Genomic DNA, 20,149 nt, shown 5'->3' with positions numbered 1-20,149 from the left:
AGTAAGAACTGCAAATACATATTGTAACAAGTACCAGTAGTGGATCACACTTGCTTTCAGTAACAATAAAAAGTTGTTCATATTCAACAACCCTGGGCATATGTATAACTCTTATTTTCCTCTTATCTGCATTATTCATCGAATTTACAAATCTTGATGCTATCTTTTGCTAAACTTGGTTGATAAGCATGTTTTATTGCCGTAAAGGCGAGTTGCTGACCTGCATCTTCACCAAATTTGAGTATGCTCCGCCCTGTACAGATAAAAGATCAGTATGACGCCCTTGCTCGACCACCTTTCCATCTTTAATAACAGCAATAGACTCAGAGTTTTGTATTGTGGAAAGACGGTGCGCCACTACAATACATGTCCGCCCATTCATCATCTTCTCCAGTGCTTCTTGAACTAAACTTTCTGATATGGTATCAAGAGCACTAGTTGCCTCATCCAACAATAGAATAGCAGGGTTCTTAATAATGGCGCGAGCCAATGCTATTCTTTGCTTTTGGCCTCCCGATAGCTGCACACCTCTTTCGCCACAATAAGTTTCATACCCGTCTTTCATTCCACTGCCATCCACAGATAATACATGATAAAAATTGTAATTGTGATTTTTTGCATATAAAACATACTTCTGCCTGATATATAATTGAGGTATGATTTAAAGATTGTTGGCGTGTAGACATGGTCCTAGATAGAATTATTGTATGGGCATTTTGAATAACATTAAATTATCAATATAGCCTACTTAGCATTAGCAAGGATATTGGGTCTCATATTTGAATCCCTTTTGTCTCTTTTGGCTCGTTAAATATAAATGCAAAGTGACAGAGTCCATACCTTATGAATTCATGAGCGTTGGCAAGGGCTGCAGCGTTCCTTATCTCGGATTCTGTAGCATTTGGTTTTCCGTAAGCAATGTTTTCAAGAATGGTACCTGCAAAAAGTGTTGGCTCTTGACTCACTAAAGCGATATGTGACCTCAGTTTCCGTAAGTTATATTCCTTTATGTCAAGTTCATCAATATAAACTGTCCCTTTTAATGGATCATAAAACCTCTCTATCAACCCTATAATGGTAGATTTACCCGATCCACTCGGGCCCACAAGTGCTACTGAAGCTCCTTGCTTTATCTTGAGGTTTAATCCGTTAAAAATCATATGATCGGGTCTAGACGGGTAAGCAAAAAACACATTTCTCAACTCCACACGACCCCTAATGTTCCTTTCTGCAGAATCATGTCCACTTGAAGTATCAGGGTCGATCTCCGTTTTCTTGTCGAGAATTGCAAAGACCGAACTAACAGCAGTGCTTCCTCTTGATATATCTTTAGTCATTCTTCCTGCATCAGCTATGGTATATGCCGTTAACAGCAACACCAAAAATGCTTGGAAAAGCTTCTCAGGAGCTATTAGGTTTTCTGTTAATAACCGACCCCCATACCAAAAAGCTAAAGCAGTTGAAGCTGTTGTAAAAAACTGGGAGCAAAATAGCCCGACCCCTGAATAATATGATTGTCTGATACTCTCACTTTTAGGCCCTTGTAGTGTGTCCTTAAAGAGACCAACCACCCTTTTTTGAGAAGAAAAGGCGGTTATTGTTCTATGGTTGATAACCGCTTCACTTGCGAGTTGACTTCCTTCTGTTTGAGCCTTTTGAGATTTTTCGGATAAACTTTTCATTAAAACTCGCCTAGCGTACAGACTTCCTATTAGAAATGGTTGCGCAACCAATAATACAAGTGTTAGTCTCCATGAGAGTACCATTCCTAAAGTATAAGCAAAAATGGCACTGAAAACCGCTTGTGTTAGTAATGACATACGATCTGCAACAAGTGACCGGACCATATTAGCTTCAGATGATAACATTGCACAAATGGCCGCACTTGTGTTCTCGTCTCGATCGAACCACCCAATTTCGAAAGTCAGAAGTTTCTCAAGAAGCTTCTCGCGTATCCGTGTTGTCAAGTTCTCACCCATGACAGAAAAGTTGTAATATTGGATGACACTAGAGAAGAAGCTGAAGACACCGACGGCTAAGAACACATAGGAATATCTCCTTGCGTGATCAACAATGGTGGATTTATTTAACTGGAAGTACACATTGATCACACCGCCTACACAATATGCATTGATGGGTTGTACTGCACCAGACCCTATAGCACCCAAGCAACCCCACAAGGCTGCTACCCACTCGGGTGCATTCATTTTCAATAAACGGATTTGGGAGGGAGCTTGATGAGATAGTTTTCTAATGCTATCTTCATAGTCAGTATCATAAGAAGCCTCAAATTGAACCGAATATGGGGTACCCATGGAGAACCCTGGGCTGAATGGGTTCAGTGATGGGGTGTTCGGTGCACTTGATCTCACACTTCTTGGGCTGGAAGTAATCGACAATCTATGTGGACTTTGGAATTCAGCTCCCACAGCAGATTGTTGTAACTGCATCATTTTAAAGTAATGACCACCTTTTGTTTGTGTCAGCTCATCATGTGAACCTGATTCGACTACCTTTCCAGAGTGAAGCACATAGATCAGACTGGCCCGTCTAATTGTTGAGAGACGATGTGCAATTACAATAGTTGTTCTTCCAATGGACGCCTGGTCAATGGCTTTCTGCACAACTCGTTCAGACTCTGTGTCGAGTGCACTTGTTGCTTCGTCAAGGAGCAAGATTTTAGGATCTCTTATTAGTGCTCGAGCTATTGCAATTCGCTGCTTTTGCCCTCCAGATAGTTGAACCCCAAATTGCCCAACCTGTATTACTTATAGCTCTCAGAAAGCGTAATTGCATAGGGGGAGGGGGAGTAAACAACTTTAATATCATTTTCACTTTCGGGTAACCTACTTTAGGCAAGAAAATCAAGGAAGATTTGAAAATATTGATTGAAGACTATTTACAAAGATAGCTTGTTTTCAAGAAAGCGGCATTATGGACAAGAATAGACTAGGAGAAAGAAAAGAGATGAACTTACATTAGTTTCATAGCCATCTGGAAACTTGACAATGAAGTCATGTGCATTTGCATCCTTAGCTGCTGCAACAATATCATCAAAAGATGCTCCTTCTTTGCCAAACAGTATGTTCTCTTTGATTGAAGTTGCAAAGAGAATCGGCTCTTGATTAACCAGACCCATTTGTGATCTCAACCATTTAAGATGAAGTTTGTTTATTTTGTGTCCATCCAAAAGAATGTCACCCTCTATAGGATCATAGAACCTTTGAATTAATGACACAATTGTCGATTTCCCTGAACCACTGCCTCCAACAAGTCCAACAGTTTTACTAGCTGGTATTGTAAGATCTAACCCTTGTAGGATCGGTGTATCAGGCCTTGATGGGTAGTTAAAGTAGATTCCTTTAAATTCGATTTGGCCTCTCACACATGATAGAGCCTTTCCTTTTTTGTCTTCAGAGTCCAAAGTTGAGTTTCTGTCAATCATATCACAGATTCGAGTAACAGCGCCTTTAGACTCTAAAATGGCAGTAAGATTTGGGAGCGCAATCAGGACATACCTGCAAGATTTTTTTAAGAAATAGATGGAGGTGTAAGCTGACTAATAATGCAATGTCCTAGTTTTTCAATTTCAGTTAAGCTGACTAAAGTCCAATTTGGAGTTTCTAAATGTTTGCCTAACATACCTTGTAAGTAAGTTCAACATTATTTTGTGATGTTAAGAAATTCCGCTTAAGGGTTTAAATATAATTGTCTTTACTTTCTCATGAAATTGATATGAAGTTCTAGTTTTAAATTACGACATCAGAAAAAATTTAGTGAAAATGGTATCTAGTTAGAAAACTCACACTCCTCCCATGAGGACGTTAAATCCAGCAACGAAAACATCACCACCTTTTTCTCCATGTTTAGTGATTAGAAGAGATCCAAACCAAGCCTGAAACGCCCAGTTAATGTAAATGATCCCCATGCTTCCAAGCATTACCCCTCTTGCAAACCCTTGTTTTATTCCTAGTTTTGTCGTGGTTTTCAATGCATGGCTAAACTTATCAATTACTTGATGTTCTCCAACATAGGAATACACAGTTCTTATGGAAGCAATTGCTTGTTCTGCAATAGTACCAGCAGCACCATATGATTTAACCATTGCCATTCCAGCATCCATCACAAGCTTGCTAAACCCCAGGGCGGGTACAAGGAACATTACGGAGAATGGGAGAGCGGCTAATGTAAGCCTCCATGATAGTGTAAATGCAAACACATGGCAAAAAAAGACGGCTGACAAGTTGGCAATAGTATCTGGTATCTGTTTCATGTTACATGTTTCAGTTAATATGAAGAAACAAGGTGCTTAATTGTTGGAGGTGGCAGATTTAACATGTTTTGTGAACATGTTGGTTTGGGTTACATTTTGTAATATATCTAGTTCATGAACCTTTTTTGTGATATTATCCAAAATTTAATTTGTTGTTCTGATAGATTACTTTTTACATTTTTTGGTAACCTGATGCAAACTAATTATTAATAATTTGAAGAAGAAAAATACATTGCAACACAACAGTTTAGAACTTAGGTGTTGCACGCATGTTTTGACATCAACTCGTTTTGACCCATTACCCGACCCACCCATTTTGCCACCTTTGCCAATTGTCTAAAATTGTTAAATGAGAACCTTTTCGCCAATGGTGACGTGGATTGCATTAGAATCAGCTGTGATAGTCGAGACAACTTCATAAGTTGCAGAGGTACCAGCTTCTTGAGTGTCAAAGAAACTAACATCTTGTTGAAGCACAGCTTTCAAGTACTTGAGTCTCATACGGGAAGTCTGTCTCTCTGAGGTCCTTGCCCAACAAAGTCCTTCTGCAATCACAAAAATGAGCAACATTGGAGAAACATTAGTGCGTTAGTCATGGGGAAAAAATTTTTTTAACTAACCAACTTAAAGTTTATAGTCACACTATACGTACCAACAAATGCAGATAACCCAACTGAAAGAGCAACATACATCAACCTGAGTGAATACTGAAACAAAAACAAAATGTCACCTTATTGACGACAGAATTGACAATTTACCAAAAGCTACAAATTCACTGCATTCTCCCAACAAGAAACCAAACTGTGCTTTAAGATAAGCCGGAATCATAATGTCACCTTATTGACGATAGAAAGTGTCACAGGGGTATTTGGGTTTCCATAGTCATTGATGATACCGCTAAGAACAAACATCGTTAAAGGGACTTGCAATCCATCTCCAATACTTCCGATTGTTCCCCAAAACATTAAAAACTTGTCAAACCCGTTTGCATACCTAAAGATGCCATCTTTTTTCTTATTTTCCATTCCTATTCCAGCCCCAATTCTAGACTAGAGTTTGAAATGGTAGATTGTATACAACAAAGTGAAATAACTGAACAGAAAACCACTTATATATCAAGGAAAGTTGTAACCAAAAAAAGTGATGACATCAAAAAACAAGTCTTTTTTACTGTTAGATTATGTGGAATAAGTTGTCAATATTTGTACTACTGCCGTGTCTTTTTATTGTAGAATATATTCACTGACATAGTTAACGCGCCTTGGTCACATCTAAACGGTTTCATCAATGAACTTTTGTCAACGTTAACAATAAAATATTAAACATAGAACAAGAACATAAAATAACAGCATCATTAATGTTTCCAAGAACTTAAGTAGTTAAGTTGCATCCGAGAGTCCAACTTATTTGATGTGAATATTACTCTGTAATCACAGTGAAACAAGACAGTTTTTATTTTTATGTATCTGCTATCTGCTATTAATAGAAGAGTTAAGTAATATTATATTACATAAATATTTTGATCACTTAGCTAATAATGGCCTCAATACGTATTAACGTATATAGTGAACATGAAGATAGGTAGGTCAAATGGGTTGCAGCGCGAGTTAAAACGAAGATCAGATTCGATGAATATATTGTGGATGACTAGCCCCTCTTGTAAAGGCTTAAAAGTCATGAGAAAGATTATCTGTGAAAATTTGTTTAAAATAGAGTACGAGTAGTTTTAGATGGTATGTAAATATCCATTTCATTGTTACAAACACAGATACATCACATACACACGTCTTGAACAGAAACACTACAAATTTAGAAATTTGTCAAGTTTAGGGGTAACTAAATGCATGTAACCACTGCATCCATCTTGTCACGGGCATTCTGTTGACATATTTTAACTTCAAGTGAACCAAAAGTTACATTGTTTCAAGTTAGGCGTATTTCTAACACGTTTTCCCATCTCTGAGTGCTTCATAAAAGGTCTTAATTCTTGGATCTGCTCCACATCAATTGTCCAGGTTGTTTAAGAATATAAAAAAAAATGTCAGAAACAGATTTTTGGTTTCATCCCCTTGGTTTACTCACATAAATGGCAATATGACTCGCTGGCAATATGTTCTTTATGATGCCATATGAGCTTTATTATTTTTAAATTTTGTATATATTATATTAAGGTATCTCTGATATGTTATTCTGTATACACATTATAGGATGTCAACATTTGTTGTATCAATTTTAACGAATGTTTACAAGGTAACGACACATGTTGTCGGCGTTATGACTTAAGATCATGGTTTAGAATTTAGATACACATGTGAACAAAAACTCTTAATAAAGCCACCTGGATAATATAATATCTTCTTGTTGGAAATAATACAAGAAGACAAAAGTTGTCAAAACTTTTATAAAACAATTACACAAATACACCATGTCACCATCAACCTGTTTTATTTCATTCTATCTGCATTATTTTAGATTAAACTTTTTCATTAACCATTTAAACGTATAACTACAAATCCTGCCGAACTTTTCTTAATGCTGGAAAGGCGAGTTGTTGTGCTGCATTTTCACGAGATTCAAATATGCTCCACCACGAATAGATACAAGATCAGAATGACACCCTTGTTCCACCACCTTTCCATCTTTAATGACAGATATGGAATCAGCATTTTGTATTGTAGAGAGACGGTGAGCAATCATTATACATGTTCGTCCATTCATCATTTTCTCCAATGCTTCTTGAACTAGGCTTTCTGATACGCTATCAAGAGCACTCGTTGCTTCATCCAACAGTAGAATCGCAGGGTCCTTGAGAATGGCTCGAGCTAATGCTATTCTTTGTTTCTGACCACCCGATAGTTGCACACCCCTTTCGCCACAATATGTTTCATATCCGTCTTGCATGCCACTGACATTCATAAGAAGTACTAGGTTAGCCATGTGGTGAACATAAATTACTAGAGTTTCTATTGAACTAATAGTTATGGGTCAGAGACCATACCTTATGAACTCATGAGCATTAGCAAGCATTGCTGCATTCCTGATTTCAGATTCCTCAGCGTATGGTTTTGCGTAAGTAATGTTTTCACGGATGGTACCTGCAAAAAGAGTTGGCTCTTGACTCACTAATGCGATATTGGACCTCAATGCTCTTAAGTTATACTCCTTTATGTCTCGTTCATCTATGTAAACCACGCCCTTCAACGGGTCATAGAACCTTTCTATCAACCCAATGATAGTAGACTTGCCCGATCCACTCGGGCCCACAAGTGCTACTGAAGTACCTTCCTTTATTTTGAGGTTCAACCCTTTAAAAACCAACTGATCAGGTCTAGAGGGATATGCAAAAAACACATTTCTTAATTCCACTCGACCCCTCATGTTCCCTTTTACAGGATCACGACCATGTGAAGTATCAGGATCGATCTCAGTTTTCTTGTCCAGTATTGCAAAGACTGAACTAACAGCGTTACTTCCTCTTGATATATCTTTAGTCATAGCCCCAGCATCAGCTATTGTATATGCTGTGAATAACAATACTAGAAATGCTTGAAAAATCCTCTCGGGAGCTATTAGTCCTTGTGTTAATAACCGACCCCCATACCAATATGCTAAAGCAGTTGAAGCTGTTGCCATAAACTGTGCACTAAAAAGTCCGACTCCTGAATAATATGATTGTCTAATACTTTCCTCTTTAGGGCCTTGTAACGTGTCCTTAAAAAGGCTTACCACCCTTTTTTGAGAAGAAAATGCAGTTATTGTTCTATGGTTGATAACGGCTTCACTTGCAAGTTGGCTTCCTTCCTGTTGAGCCTTTTGAGATTTTTCAGATAGACTTTTCATTAAAACACTCCTAGCATAGTAACTACCGATTAGGAGTGGTTGCGCAGCCATTAATACAAGTGCTAGCCTCCATGAGAGTACAAGTCCTAATGCATATGCTAAAACAGCCCCAAAAAATGCTTGTGTTAGTAACGATAAACGGTCTCCAACAAGTGAACGGACCATATTAGCGTCAGAGGATAATCGGGCACAAATGGCTGCACTCGTGTTCTCTTCTTTATCAAACCACCCAATCTCAAAAGTCAAAATCTTTTCAAGTAGTCTCTTTCTTACTCTGGTGGTCAACTTCTCACCCATCACAGAAAAGTTGTAATGTTGGATAACACTAATGATGAAGTTGAAAATGCCGATACCTAAATACATGAATGAGTACCTTCTTGCATGTTTAATAATGGTGGACTTATCAGGCTGGAAATAAACGTTTATCATAGCTCCAGCACAATATCCATTGATTGGTTGTATTGCACCGGATCCTATAGCCCCTAAACACCCCCATAGGGCTGTTACCCACTCTGGTGCATTCATTTTCATCAAACGGGATAGGGAAGGAGCAGGATAAGATTTTTCATTAAAATTATCATCATAATCACTGCCATAAGAAGCATCAAACTGAACAGAATAGGGTGTACCCATAGAGAAAACCGGGCTGAATGGGTTCAGTGATGGAGTGCTTGGTGCACTTGATCTCACACTTCTCGGGCTGGCTGCTACCACCATTCTATGGGGACTTTGGAAATTGTTGGTACTAGATATGTCCATAACTTCAGTTTCTGATTGTTGTAATTGCACCATTTTGAAGTATTCGCCAGCATCACCTTGAGTTTTGTTCATTTGCATCAGCTCATCATGTGAACCTGATTCGATTACTTTTCCTGATTTAATAACATATATCAGATGGGCCCTCCTAATTGTTGACAAACGATGAGCAATAACTATAGTAGTTCTCCCAACTGACACCTGATCAATGGCTTTCTGTACAACCCGTTCAGACTCTGAGTCGAGTGCACTTGTTGCTTCATCAAGGAGCAAGATTTTAGGATCTCTTATTAGCGCCCGGGCTATTGCAACACGCTGTTTTTGCCCTCCAGATAGTTGAATTCCAGATTGTCCAACCTGTATATACAGTCAAGTAATATTGCATCATGCATAGAAGATGAACTGATATTAAAGGTGGCAAGGCTGGGTAGCAGCCTAAACATATACAGGTTTAAACAGGTGAATTTTTTTTTAAATGACAAATATAGCTGGTCATTTCTAGAACTGGTTAAATAGGGCCAGGCTAGGTTGGGGTTGGCTCGCAAACGCTTTCTTCATATATTTTCTAAAACCAAGTCTAACTAATAAGCATGTTATTTTATTACCACAATAATCTAAATTTTTTAATTGAACGAATTTCGACTTTAGGAGACTTTCAACTTGTTTGACCCACAACCCATTTAAATTGTCCTATTTTAGCTACCTTTGGATTGTTTAAGAGAAAATATAATCATATGTTCTTTCTTATAAAGGGATCAGCGGACGCTACATCCATATAACTGGATACGTACGACAGCAATATTTGAACATTTGATACACACAATCGAAACGTTTAAAGTTTAAAACATACTATAAATTTCAGGTTATATCTAAATACATTTCCAAGAACTTTAACCAATTATAAATAAATGAGTTTAGGACTTAGGAGTTAAGAAAGCAACTTACATTAGTTTCATACCCATCTGGCAACTTAACAATGAAGTCATGTGCATTTGCATCCTTAGCTGCAGCTACAATATCGTCAAACGATCCTCCTTCTTTCCCAAACAGTATGTTCTCTTTGATAGAAGTTGCAAAGAGAATCGGCTCTTGATTCACCAGACCCATTTGTGATCTCAACCATTTAAGATGAAGTTTGTTTATTTTGTGTCCATCCAAAAGAATGTCACCCTCTATGGGATCATAAAACCTTTGAATCAGCGACACAATTGTCGATTTCCCTGAACCACTACCTCCAACAAGTCCAACAGTTTTACTAGCTGGGATTCTAAGATTCAAACCTTGTAGAATCGGGCTATCGGGCCTTGATGGGTAGTTAAAGTAGACTCCTTTGAACTCGATTTGCCCTCTAACGTATGATAGAGCCTTTCCTTTCTTACCTTCAGAATCGATAGTTGGTTGTCTGTCGATCATCTCACTGATTCGAGTGGCAGCACCTTTTGACTCCGAAATGGCAGTTAGATTGGGCAGTGCAGTCAAGACATTCCTGCAAGTTTGAAAGAGCCCTTGAGTTATCAATTTATATCATATTATATAAAGTTGCATAGTTAACAGAGTTGACAAAAAGGGCTGTGACCGATAATGGGTGAAAATGGCAGTTCTTGTACAAGTCTCAGTGGTTTTGGGTTGACCCGAATCATTTTTTCCAAAGTTTTTGTTTATTTAACTTTAAATACTTGATGTGCTACAAATCTTATGACTTCTTGCCAATTACATTAAAAGGTAATCATTTTTGGTAAACATTAATATTCTGACCGGTTTTCACATGCCACACCATGTAGAAAATGTCAACATGGATAAAGTTTCTGCTATTGACCTGTTTGACCCAATTCAAAACATAAGCCCAAATCAAAAAAGGGTAAATGGGTGGGAACCCTCTGGTCCCATGTACCATTTTGGTATCCAGAGCGCACACCGAATAGAACTCACGCCTGGTAAGTCATCATTCTCACACATGGGATCACAAGATATAGTTTCTCCACTTGCCTTTGGTAAGCTTTGAACCTATGACCTCTAGCCTTCATCTGTGGGCCCATGTAGTCACACTATGGCGGTACCACTGGGGTCCACCCCATTGGTAACATAAGCCCAAATCAAATCACTCACAGATAAATTAGCCAAAACTGTCACAAATAGTCTATGAGACGAGTAAGGAAAACTTACAATCCTCCCATGAGTATGTTAAATCCTGCTGCAAAAACATCACCGCCCTTTTCTCTATGTTTAGTGACAAGAAGAGATCCGATCCAACCCTGAAATGCCCAACTAATGTATATAATCCCCATGCTTCCGAGCATTAGTCCTCTAGCAAAACCTTGTTTCATTCCTAGTTTCATAGTTGTTTGAAGCGCATTGCTGAACTTATCAATTGTCTGTTGCTCTCCAACATAAGAATACACAGTTCTTATGGATGAAACTGCTTGTTCTGCAATACTACCAGCAGTATCATATGATGCAACCATTAGCATCCCTACATCCATCATGTGCTTACCCAATCCCATTGCTGGTATTAGGAATATTACAGAGAATGGGAGGGCGGCGAATGTAAGCCTCCATGATAGTGTAAACGCAAACAAGTGGCAGAAGAAGAAGGATGACAAGTAGGCGATAGTATCCGGTATCTAGTTTAGACAATAAATATCAGTTAAACCAAAAATTCAATATGAATAATTCACTGACTTAGAGGTAGCAGATTTGACCCGTCTAGTAGAGAAAGGACTTAGGTGAGGTTTTTTTTCTAACACATAGTACAAGATATCAAAATAGGGCAACTGCAAAAATACTTGTTAAACAATGAATTGAAAGTTGATATATATGAAAGAGCTTCTGAGAGTTGGATGCATACAACAACAAAACTGGACAGCTTTAGTATATTTTCATGCATGTGTCCCCGTCTATAATGCATAAAACCTACTAAATCATCATCTTATTCTAAGAGTTACTTAGCAATCTTTCCTACTAACGCCTTTTTTGTAAACTGGACAATTTTTTTGATAATCTATATATAAAACGTGTGGAGAAAAAACAATGTCAACCCAATACTTTGACCCATTATCCAAACCACAAGGCTCGCCCATTATGACACGTATACTGATTATCTATACATTGTTCTTTTTAGTTTAAATGAAAACCTTTTCGCCAATGGTGACTTGAATGGCATTAGAGTCGGCGGTGATGGTTGAAACAACCTGGTACGTTGTAGAGGTACCAGCTTCTTGGGTGTCAAAAAATCCAACATCTTGTTTAAGCACTGACTTTAGGTATTCGAGTCTCATACGGGAAGTCTGTCTCTCTGCAGTCCGTGCCCAACAAAGTCCTTCTGCAAACATGAACGGTAGCTAACTTGTAAATCATTTAGCTACCAAACTAGTTGAAATGAAGCTATGAACTGCGCTAGAGTTGCAAGAAAAAGAAACGTACCAACAAAAGCAGATACCCCAACTAAAATTGCAGCATAGAGCAACCTTAGTGAATACTGAAAACAATATCAATTGTTATATAAGCAACATACTTACCAAGCTTCATAGCTACTTGTTTGTTTATCGTTCATTCCGTTGGTATCTTTCATTATTTTTTACTTTAAAATATACACCAACAAAATTAATAAAATTAAAACGCCTATAGTGCCTTTTTTATAAACAAAGGTGTGACAAAAACATCCACTACTGCCCCTGCTAGTCTACTATACATATAGTTACATAGATCCACTAGTAAAACACTGAAACTTCACTAAGCCCATAAGTTATACATTCAATCAATATTACCTCATCGACAGTAGAAAGTGTGACTTTGGTATGGACATCACCATATTTATTAATGACATCACTAAGAATGTACATCATCAAAGGGAATTGCAGCCCATCACCAATGCTTCCCAGTGTTCCAAAAAACATCAGAAACTTGTCGTACCCTTCTGCATAACGAAATATACCATTTTTTTTATTATCCTCCATCCTAACTAATCCAACCTCGTTCCACAGCCTACTGTTGAAACGCTTAGCGATCGATTCCTTACCACTCCTTGTATTTGATGTAATAAATTAAAACTATGCAAATGACACTTATATACCAAGGGCATGCAGGAAGGGGTATCTCTAGTTTCTGTCATATATATAGTACTCCTTAGTGTGAATAAAGACAGCTAGCATGTATAGACCAACTTGTATACTCGTATATATTTTGGTGTTTGATTTTATTTTTTTTAAGTCTAGCTATTAGTAAGTTCAAAGCATGATTATATACAGTTATACACACGAATCAAAGTGAACTCTAAAATGAGTTATACGCGGAATAAAATATTAATTAGACTCAAATGTTCCATTATATGTGATACTCGTAGATATTTGAATCGACCTAGTTTTACTCATCGAGTAGTGAAAAAGCTCATAGTTAATTGCCATATATGTTGCGTCGTCACTCAATGGTGTTTTTATTGCATTTCGTACTACCTATTGTCACTTTCAAACGGTCTTCATTGCTAAGGACTTTTGTAAAAAAGTTCACTCGATAATTTTAACAATTTTTAGTATTTATGAGGATGGAGTTAATTATTTTGGTTTTGTGCAAACAATATTTTGGATGCTGTCGGCATCTTTTTGGATCTTTAACGAAGCCCACAAATTGTACACGACGTAATGCTAAAAGTTAATATCCAATATTCTCTAGAAAATAAAAAATAATAGAAGAAGGTTTATTTCAACTTTCACAAAAAATTATTATCGATGTAATTTTGGCTTACTAACAAATTTAATACGTATATACGTATACGACAAAGATTCATTGAAACATATGTTATGATGATGCCCACAAAGTTATACAAGAAAAACCGTTTGAAATCAAAAAGGAATCTACACTATTAAATCTTGCAATGTATTAAAAAGAATTCTGGAATCATTTGATCGAGTGGTGTTTTATGTTTTTTAACGGCATGAAATATTGAAGTTATTTTTACTCTATTCAAAAGACACATGTTACTATAATTTTATAATAAAGAAATTTATTTTATAGATATCATATCATAAATCACCAAAATTTTTAATTTAAATTAATATATAAATACTTATTATTACAAAATATAGTTACAATTCTTATATTAAAACTATAATTCTTATTATATTTATTGTTATTATTATAACCATCTTATTACTACAATATATTAATTAAATACTTGTATACTTGCTCCCTCCTCGATCACCTAAATAATTTTCTAAATTCGTTAATATATCATTTTTTCACAGTTATTTATGTTGATTAAGATTAGTAGAGTATATGATTTACTTCTTCGCTTAGTTTTTTGTTTTTTTTTTCTTCAATTTGTAGGTGTCAACTCCAATTAGTAGCTAGGTTGATCCGAAGATTTTCCTAAGGTTTTTACCTAAATTTAGGGTTCGAGTCTCATAAAATGTTATATTTAATAATTCGATTAAAGTTGAGACAGATGTGATAGTGAGCGTCGTGTTTCAACGCTAAAAAAATAAAGCTTTATAACTACAATATAAAGATTACAACAATGGTCGAAATGTCACACAACTTTAATATTAAAAAGACTTGTTATGCTAATTAATCAATTATCATTTTTACATTAATTACCTACACAATTTGTCGTAGTCGTTATCACCGTCATCAATTGTCACCACTACCACCACCACTGGTCTATCTGGCCACCACTACACCACCGTCGTATTATGCGATTATCTCGAAAACTGATTTTTCATATGTGAAGAAAAAATAGAATTAGTTAAAGGTAAAAAAATTGATATTTGATCCAAAACTTAACAATTAATATTTTTTTTTTTTTCGAACATATAATCGGTATGCGATATCAGGAAAACCGCACCGTATAATGGTGAAGCCTTGCACGTACCCTTGACAATGAGATGTTGACCATGGACTGTTAGAAGTATTCGGAGAAAAAAACCCCAAAACTTGTAATCCTAAGGTCGCGTTTGGTTCACAGAATTTGATAGAATTTGATGAAATTAGAATTGAATCTCATTCCTTAGTGCGTTTGGTTGCACAAAGAAGAGGGAATCTCATTCCATAGAAATGTAAACATTCCATCATTTGATGGAATCTCCATTCCTTGGGGATGGAGGAAGGAATTTTATTTCTTCAATCACTTGAATTTTCAAAAAATCAAAAACATTTCGTAAAATTCCATTCATTCAAATTCCAATTCTTTTAAAAGATTACATTCCTTTTTAAAACATCATATGAACCAAACGCGCCCTAAGGATTGAACTCTAAGTAAAAACGCATCTCACCAATTGGATTAGGCAATTACTATTTTCTTAAAAAATGAATTTCAGATAAGGGAAGTTCTTATGACATGTAATATTCGTGGATTTTTCGTTGGGATTAGTTTGGTGGATTTCCTTTTTCTTTTGGTAAAAGGGATTTTGACTTTTGAGAATACGATCACCCTGAAAAAGAGAACCCACCTTAAACCCTACTATTAGTTAATCTGAGAGAGAGTGACATCATCCACGGCGGAGATGGCAAAAATAACGGTGGGATGTGAACCAGTGATAGGATCATTAAACCCAACAAAAAAGAGAGATTACAGGGTCACTAACAGGCTGCAAGAAGGCAAACGTCCCATTTATGCTGTTGTTTTCAACTTCATTGATTCTCGTTTCTACAATGTTTTCGCCACCGTTGGCGGTAATCGCGTAAGATTCTTTTCTTTTTTACTCCTACTATATTCTTTATTGAATCTTAATTTGCTGTAAAATGAGAAATGTAGTGTAATTAAGATGTTGGTAAAAGTGATTATTAGTATTATAATTATGGCGATTAAAAGTGTATAGAACTTTATACCTATAGGGTGTGTTTGATAGGTTGTGGGTTCGAGTTGTATGATGTAAGAATTGCAAAAAATCCTTTCTTTGATATCGTTTTAAGACGAAAGCCCGAGCTCCTAAAAGCTTGTAAAATATAAGCTAATGAAAGTAATGTAGTTAAAAAGGTCTCAGCTTTTGACTATAGCTACTTTGTTGAACATACCCTTAGACGTTAGTTGGTTGTGGAGAAACGTGCATCTGGAAAGTACCTCTGGTTTTTATTGGTGAGATTGAGTTAGGTTTTTGGGAGACCTATTGATCGGTTTGCTAGGTGAGCTTAATTGACCTTTCACTTATGTGCCTCGAACAGCCTTGTGTCGGCCACTTGGGGTTGCTTATTTAAACTCTGATTATGCTTACATAAGATAGTGTATGGAAGCACCATTATCAGGTAATCAGTTGCTGGAGTGTGCGGTTGATTATCATAAGTAGTTTGAAAGCAACGCCCTAACTGCTTCTCCAAACAAATTCATTTTACCCCGACAAATTTTGTTGACAATCATAAGCAGACTGCTTATATTGTTTCTATCCTACTGCTTATGTTGTTGTAAAACGCAATAAGTAGTTCTTCTTTCTTTTATCACTTAGGAGCCGTGTGAGATGAAAGTATCCTGTTGAAACACCCCCAGACTCATCATGTTGGTTCATATATTTTTGTTTCCTATGTGTTTGCTAGTTGATTAAATGATATTCTTACTTTTTAGGTTACTGTATACCAATGTCTTGAAGGTGGTGTTATCGCTGTACTTCAGTCCTACATTGATGAAGATGTAAGATAAAATATTTTATCTTTGTAATGTCTTCATAATGGAAGAAATTTGAACACATATGAACAAAACTTGGGTTTTCCATGTACGTTGTAGATCAGAAGGATGAGTCTTTCTACACTGTGAGCTGGGCTTGTGATGCTGATGGGACACCGTTGCTTGTAGCCGGAGGAATTAATGGTATAATTCGTGTCATTGATGCTGGCAATGAGAAGATACACAAGGTAAACTTTTTATGGCTTAGTTACTTGCTATAATCATGATAGTTTGAGAACTACATTTTGTTGCAGGCTTTGTTAATTATCATGCTCATTGACATGCGATGTTTTCCTATTTCATAATCATCTGACCATCATTATTTGTTGCAGAGTTTTGTTGGTCATGGGGACTCGGTTAATGAAATTAGAACACAAGCGCTAAGACCGTCTCTTGTGCTTTCTGCAAGTAAAGTAAGTGCCATCCGAAATACAATATTTTGTTTCCACATACATATATGTTTGCCCAATGCAAATCAAATGACACATGTGAGTTGAATAGGATGAATCTGTTCGCTTGTGGAATGTTCAAACTGGAATCTGCATTTTGATCTTTGCTGGAGCTGGTGGTCATCGCAATGAAGTGCTAAGTGTGGTTAGTGGAGACTGCAATTAAGATTTTTTAATTGGTTCAAATTTGAGGTCGCAATTTCAACCTGTTACTTATCATGGGTTGATTCGGATTATGCGTTAACTCTGAAGGGTCAAACAAGGAAAGGAGTTGGCTTGAAAAGAAATGGTTCAAATGAGTTGAAATCGTCCTAGCCTCCTAGGTGTATTTACATGGCCCAAAACTTCCTAAATTCTTTTATTTTGATCAACTGTTATTGTCGTTGAAATTACTAGATGTACCCGTGGAATGTAAACATGTGGCTATCCTAGACATGTCGTGGAAGATGGTTATTCCCATTGTTAAAATAATTCAAAGACTTAAAAGTGAGACTTAACCTCTAAAAAAACCTTAATTGTTTCAGGTCAACCCAACCCAATTTGTTTTGACTCATACCAAATATATCCCCACTTCCTTATTTTGACACCTCTACTTTAAATTCTCCTCGATGTTTATAAAGTGTTGTTAAGTTACACTACTACCGAAGTAACAAAATAGGTTGCCGTCTGTTTCAGGATTTCCATCCTTCAGATATATATCGCATTGCTAGTTGTGGTATGGATAATACCGTAAAGATTTGGTCGATGAAAGGTACAATCTGCTGCTAGTATTCAATTAAGGGTAGTTGCTGCATACATGACATTAAACGGTGTTTAATTGGCTTTTGGAGTATTAATTGTTGGTTGCCAGTTGCCACACTATTGCAATATACTATGCACAATTGCACATTGATGCATAAAAAAATTGTGTTATTTTAATATACAATGGAGGAGTAGAGTGGTTAGTCACCCTTCTGTGATTTGGTTGAGCTTCTTGCAGAGTTTTGGACATATGTAGAGAAATCTTTTACATGGGAGGGACTTCCTTCACAATTTCCTACAAAATATGTGCAGTTTCCGGTTAGAATATAATTCCTACGTAACTCTTTTCTTTTCGTTTCTTTTTAAATGTGCCATATGTTTTTATTCTTATTTGAACTCAACTTATTTAGGTGTTGATTGCTTCAATTCATACAAACTATGTCGACTGCAACAGGTGGCTTGGTGATTTTATAATATCAAAGGTATGCTTTATGTCTCCCAAAACTGTTTATAATTTACAAATACATTTGATGATAAGTTTTACATAATTACATAATGTTTATGTGTGTTTAAGTGCTGATTGTTTGGATATTCCTACACATTCTTGTTCTTATAACCTTGTAATATCTTTGTTATATGTTTATGATGTTATCATCTTGCTACATTCTGTTCTTTCATTTAATGTGCCATGATTTATCTGTGAGCTGGTCACAATATCTATCATCAGTGCTTAGACGTTCGGAATGAAAGTATTTCAGATTCAAACAAAGAAGTTATTACCAGAAAGCCCTAAGCAGTTCATTTCTTATTAATATATATATTTTATTTCAATTTTCCAGAGCGTTGACAATGAGTTCATATTATGGGAGCCAAAGATGAAAGAGCAATCTCCAGGCGAGGTTTGATTATACTCTTTGTTAGTCAAAAAAATGTCTTAATAACACTATATACATTTATATGTAGATATGTTGATGTTTCGTTTTCTGATTAAAATTCCAGTTGTGCTTCATAAGTCGTAACATGAACTTTCTTTTCAGGGCACAGTGGATATCCTTCAGAAATATCCTGTCCCTGAGTGTGACATCTGGTTTATAAAGCTTTCTTGTGATTTTCATTATAATGCTGCTGCTGTAGGTATGTCAACCTGCTTGCTACATAAATGTTACTGTTGGTGTCATCCAGATACAGCTGTGGTTGAAATTTTGTTTTGTTTTTTTTATTTTTAAACTGTCAACAAACTAATATGTTGATATCTCAAGTAGAGGTGGGAGTTTTAACTAATTTATCTATGGGCAGGTTGAGTCAAGTTATGCTTCATCTCTAACTGGTCAAATGTGAGTAATAAAGAGCAGCTAACTTATGTCAACTGGGTCAAAGTTCACCCAATGTGAAATATATAGCATGCAACACCACTAGGATCTCTTTTTCTAAAAGAAAGAATTATTTTATATGATTGTGATTTAATAGTTTAAATCAAATTGCATATACAGAAGTTCGGACAAATTTTGCTTTGGGCAGACGCAACCGCCTGATCGTTTCAACATTCAACCCATACCAAAATTTGTCCATTGACCTTGTATCTAACCCATCCACTTTGCCTTTTTTATTTCTAAGGAAACTTGATCTCACATCAGAATTTTGAGATCCACTGATCATTGGTCAAGCCCGCTGAGTAAACTTGTAGATGATGTTTATCTTGGCAATATGTATTTCAGGTAACAGGGAAGGGAAAATATATGTATGGGAATTGCAGACAAGCCCCCCTACTCTCATCGCACGGTTTGATTACTTTCTGAGGTCTTCTTCTTTGTTATCTTTTTGTTCATTCAACTTACATATTGATTTGATTGCACGCTTTGTTGTTGTCAGGTTAGCTCATGTTCAATCCAAATCTCCCATCAGGCAAACTGCAATGTCGTTTGATGGAAGGTACATATTCTGGACTTTTGTGTTTATACTGGAGTTGGCAAAATGGATAGGTTGGGTCGTGACGGGTTGTTCTTGCAACACATTTCTTCTCTCTTTTTTTTTAATTAAAAAAAATTCTTCTAATAATTAAGATAGTGACTGTTGTAATAACTTATTAAATGATGAGGTTTTAAGCATTTGAAAACACCTGTGATGGATTTTAGTTGTATATGTTGCAGCACAATACTCAGTTGCTGTGAAGATGGCACCATTTGGCGCTGGGATACGGTTGCAACTGCGTAGTTCGATATGAGATGGGTCATGGAGTACCTTGTATAGTGCTTCATCGAGCAATGTAGGGTACAGTATTTATGTTGTATTTCATGGTGGTGAGGCAACTTGTTTTTTGTTTAGCAGTCTTAGAGTTGAAGTTAAGTATGAGTCCAGGACAAACATTTATTTATAGTTTTAGTATGTTAACTATCTTGGTGGTTTATCTTTCATGAACAAAACTTTAATTCCAAATTTGTCAATGTC

At 36.4% G+C, this 20,149-nt stretch overlaps 3 protein-coding genes across 3 annotated transcripts; 1 reads left to right on the top strand and 2 right to left on the bottom strand.

Annotated features, from left to right (window-relative positions):
- Positions 1-98: 98 nt before the first annotated feature.
- On the bottom strand, positions 99-5,298 carry LOC122592557 (putative multidrug resistance protein). Its single transcript, XM_043764817.1, has 7 exons — positions 5,110-5,298; positions 4,926-4,980; positions 4,631-4,818; positions 3,807-4,264; positions 2,978-3,518; positions 841-2,759; positions 99-569 (listed from the first exon to the last, which is right to left on the bottom strand). Exons 1-7 carry the CDS (start codon positions 5,296-5,298, stop codon positions 194-196), a joined length of 3,726 nt encoding a protein of 1,241 aa, XP_043620752.1. The 3' UTR covers positions 99-193.
- A 1,504-nt stretch (positions 5,299-6,802) lies between these two features.
- LOC122591974 (putative multidrug resistance protein) lies at positions 6,803-12,822 on the bottom strand. The gene is made up of 7 exons (XM_043764192.1): positions 12,634-12,822; positions 12,290-12,344; positions 12,001-12,188; positions 11,033-11,490; positions 9,815-10,355; positions 7,272-9,226; positions 6,803-7,178 (listed from the first exon to the last, which is right to left on the bottom strand). Exons 1-7 carry the CDS (start codon positions 12,820-12,822, stop codon positions 6,803-6,805), a joined length of 3,762 nt encoding a protein of 1,253 aa, XP_043620127.1.
- A 2,337-nt stretch (positions 12,823-15,159) lies between these two features.
- Positions 15,160-20,139, top strand: LOC122591907 (polycomb group protein FIE1). Its single transcript, XM_043764132.1, has 13 exons — positions 15,160-15,540; positions 16,416-16,481; positions 16,580-16,702; positions 16,847-16,927; positions 17,016-17,108; positions 17,639-17,714; positions 17,943-18,022; positions 18,115-18,186; positions 18,544-18,603; positions 18,742-18,838; positions 19,420-19,483; positions 19,574-19,633; positions 19,852-20,139. The coding sequence occupies exons 1-13, from the start codon at positions 15,364-15,366 to the stop codon at positions 19,913-19,915; spliced, it is 1,113 nt and encodes a 370-aa protein (XP_043620067.1). The 5' UTR covers positions 15,160-15,363; the 3' UTR covers positions 19,916-20,139.
- The last annotated feature ends 10 nt before the right edge of the window (positions 20,140-20,149 follow it).

Source organism: Erigeron canadensis, chromosome 3 (assembly GCF_010389155.1).
Source record: "Erigeron canadensis isolate Cc75 chromosome 3, C_canadensis_v1, whole genome shotgun sequence".
Taxonomy (NCBI): domain Eukaryota; kingdom Viridiplantae; phylum Streptophyta; class Magnoliopsida; order Asterales; family Asteraceae; genus Erigeron; species Erigeron canadensis.
Note: the sequence above shows the minus strand (reverse complement) of the source record. Positions and strands in the feature narration are given on the sequence as shown.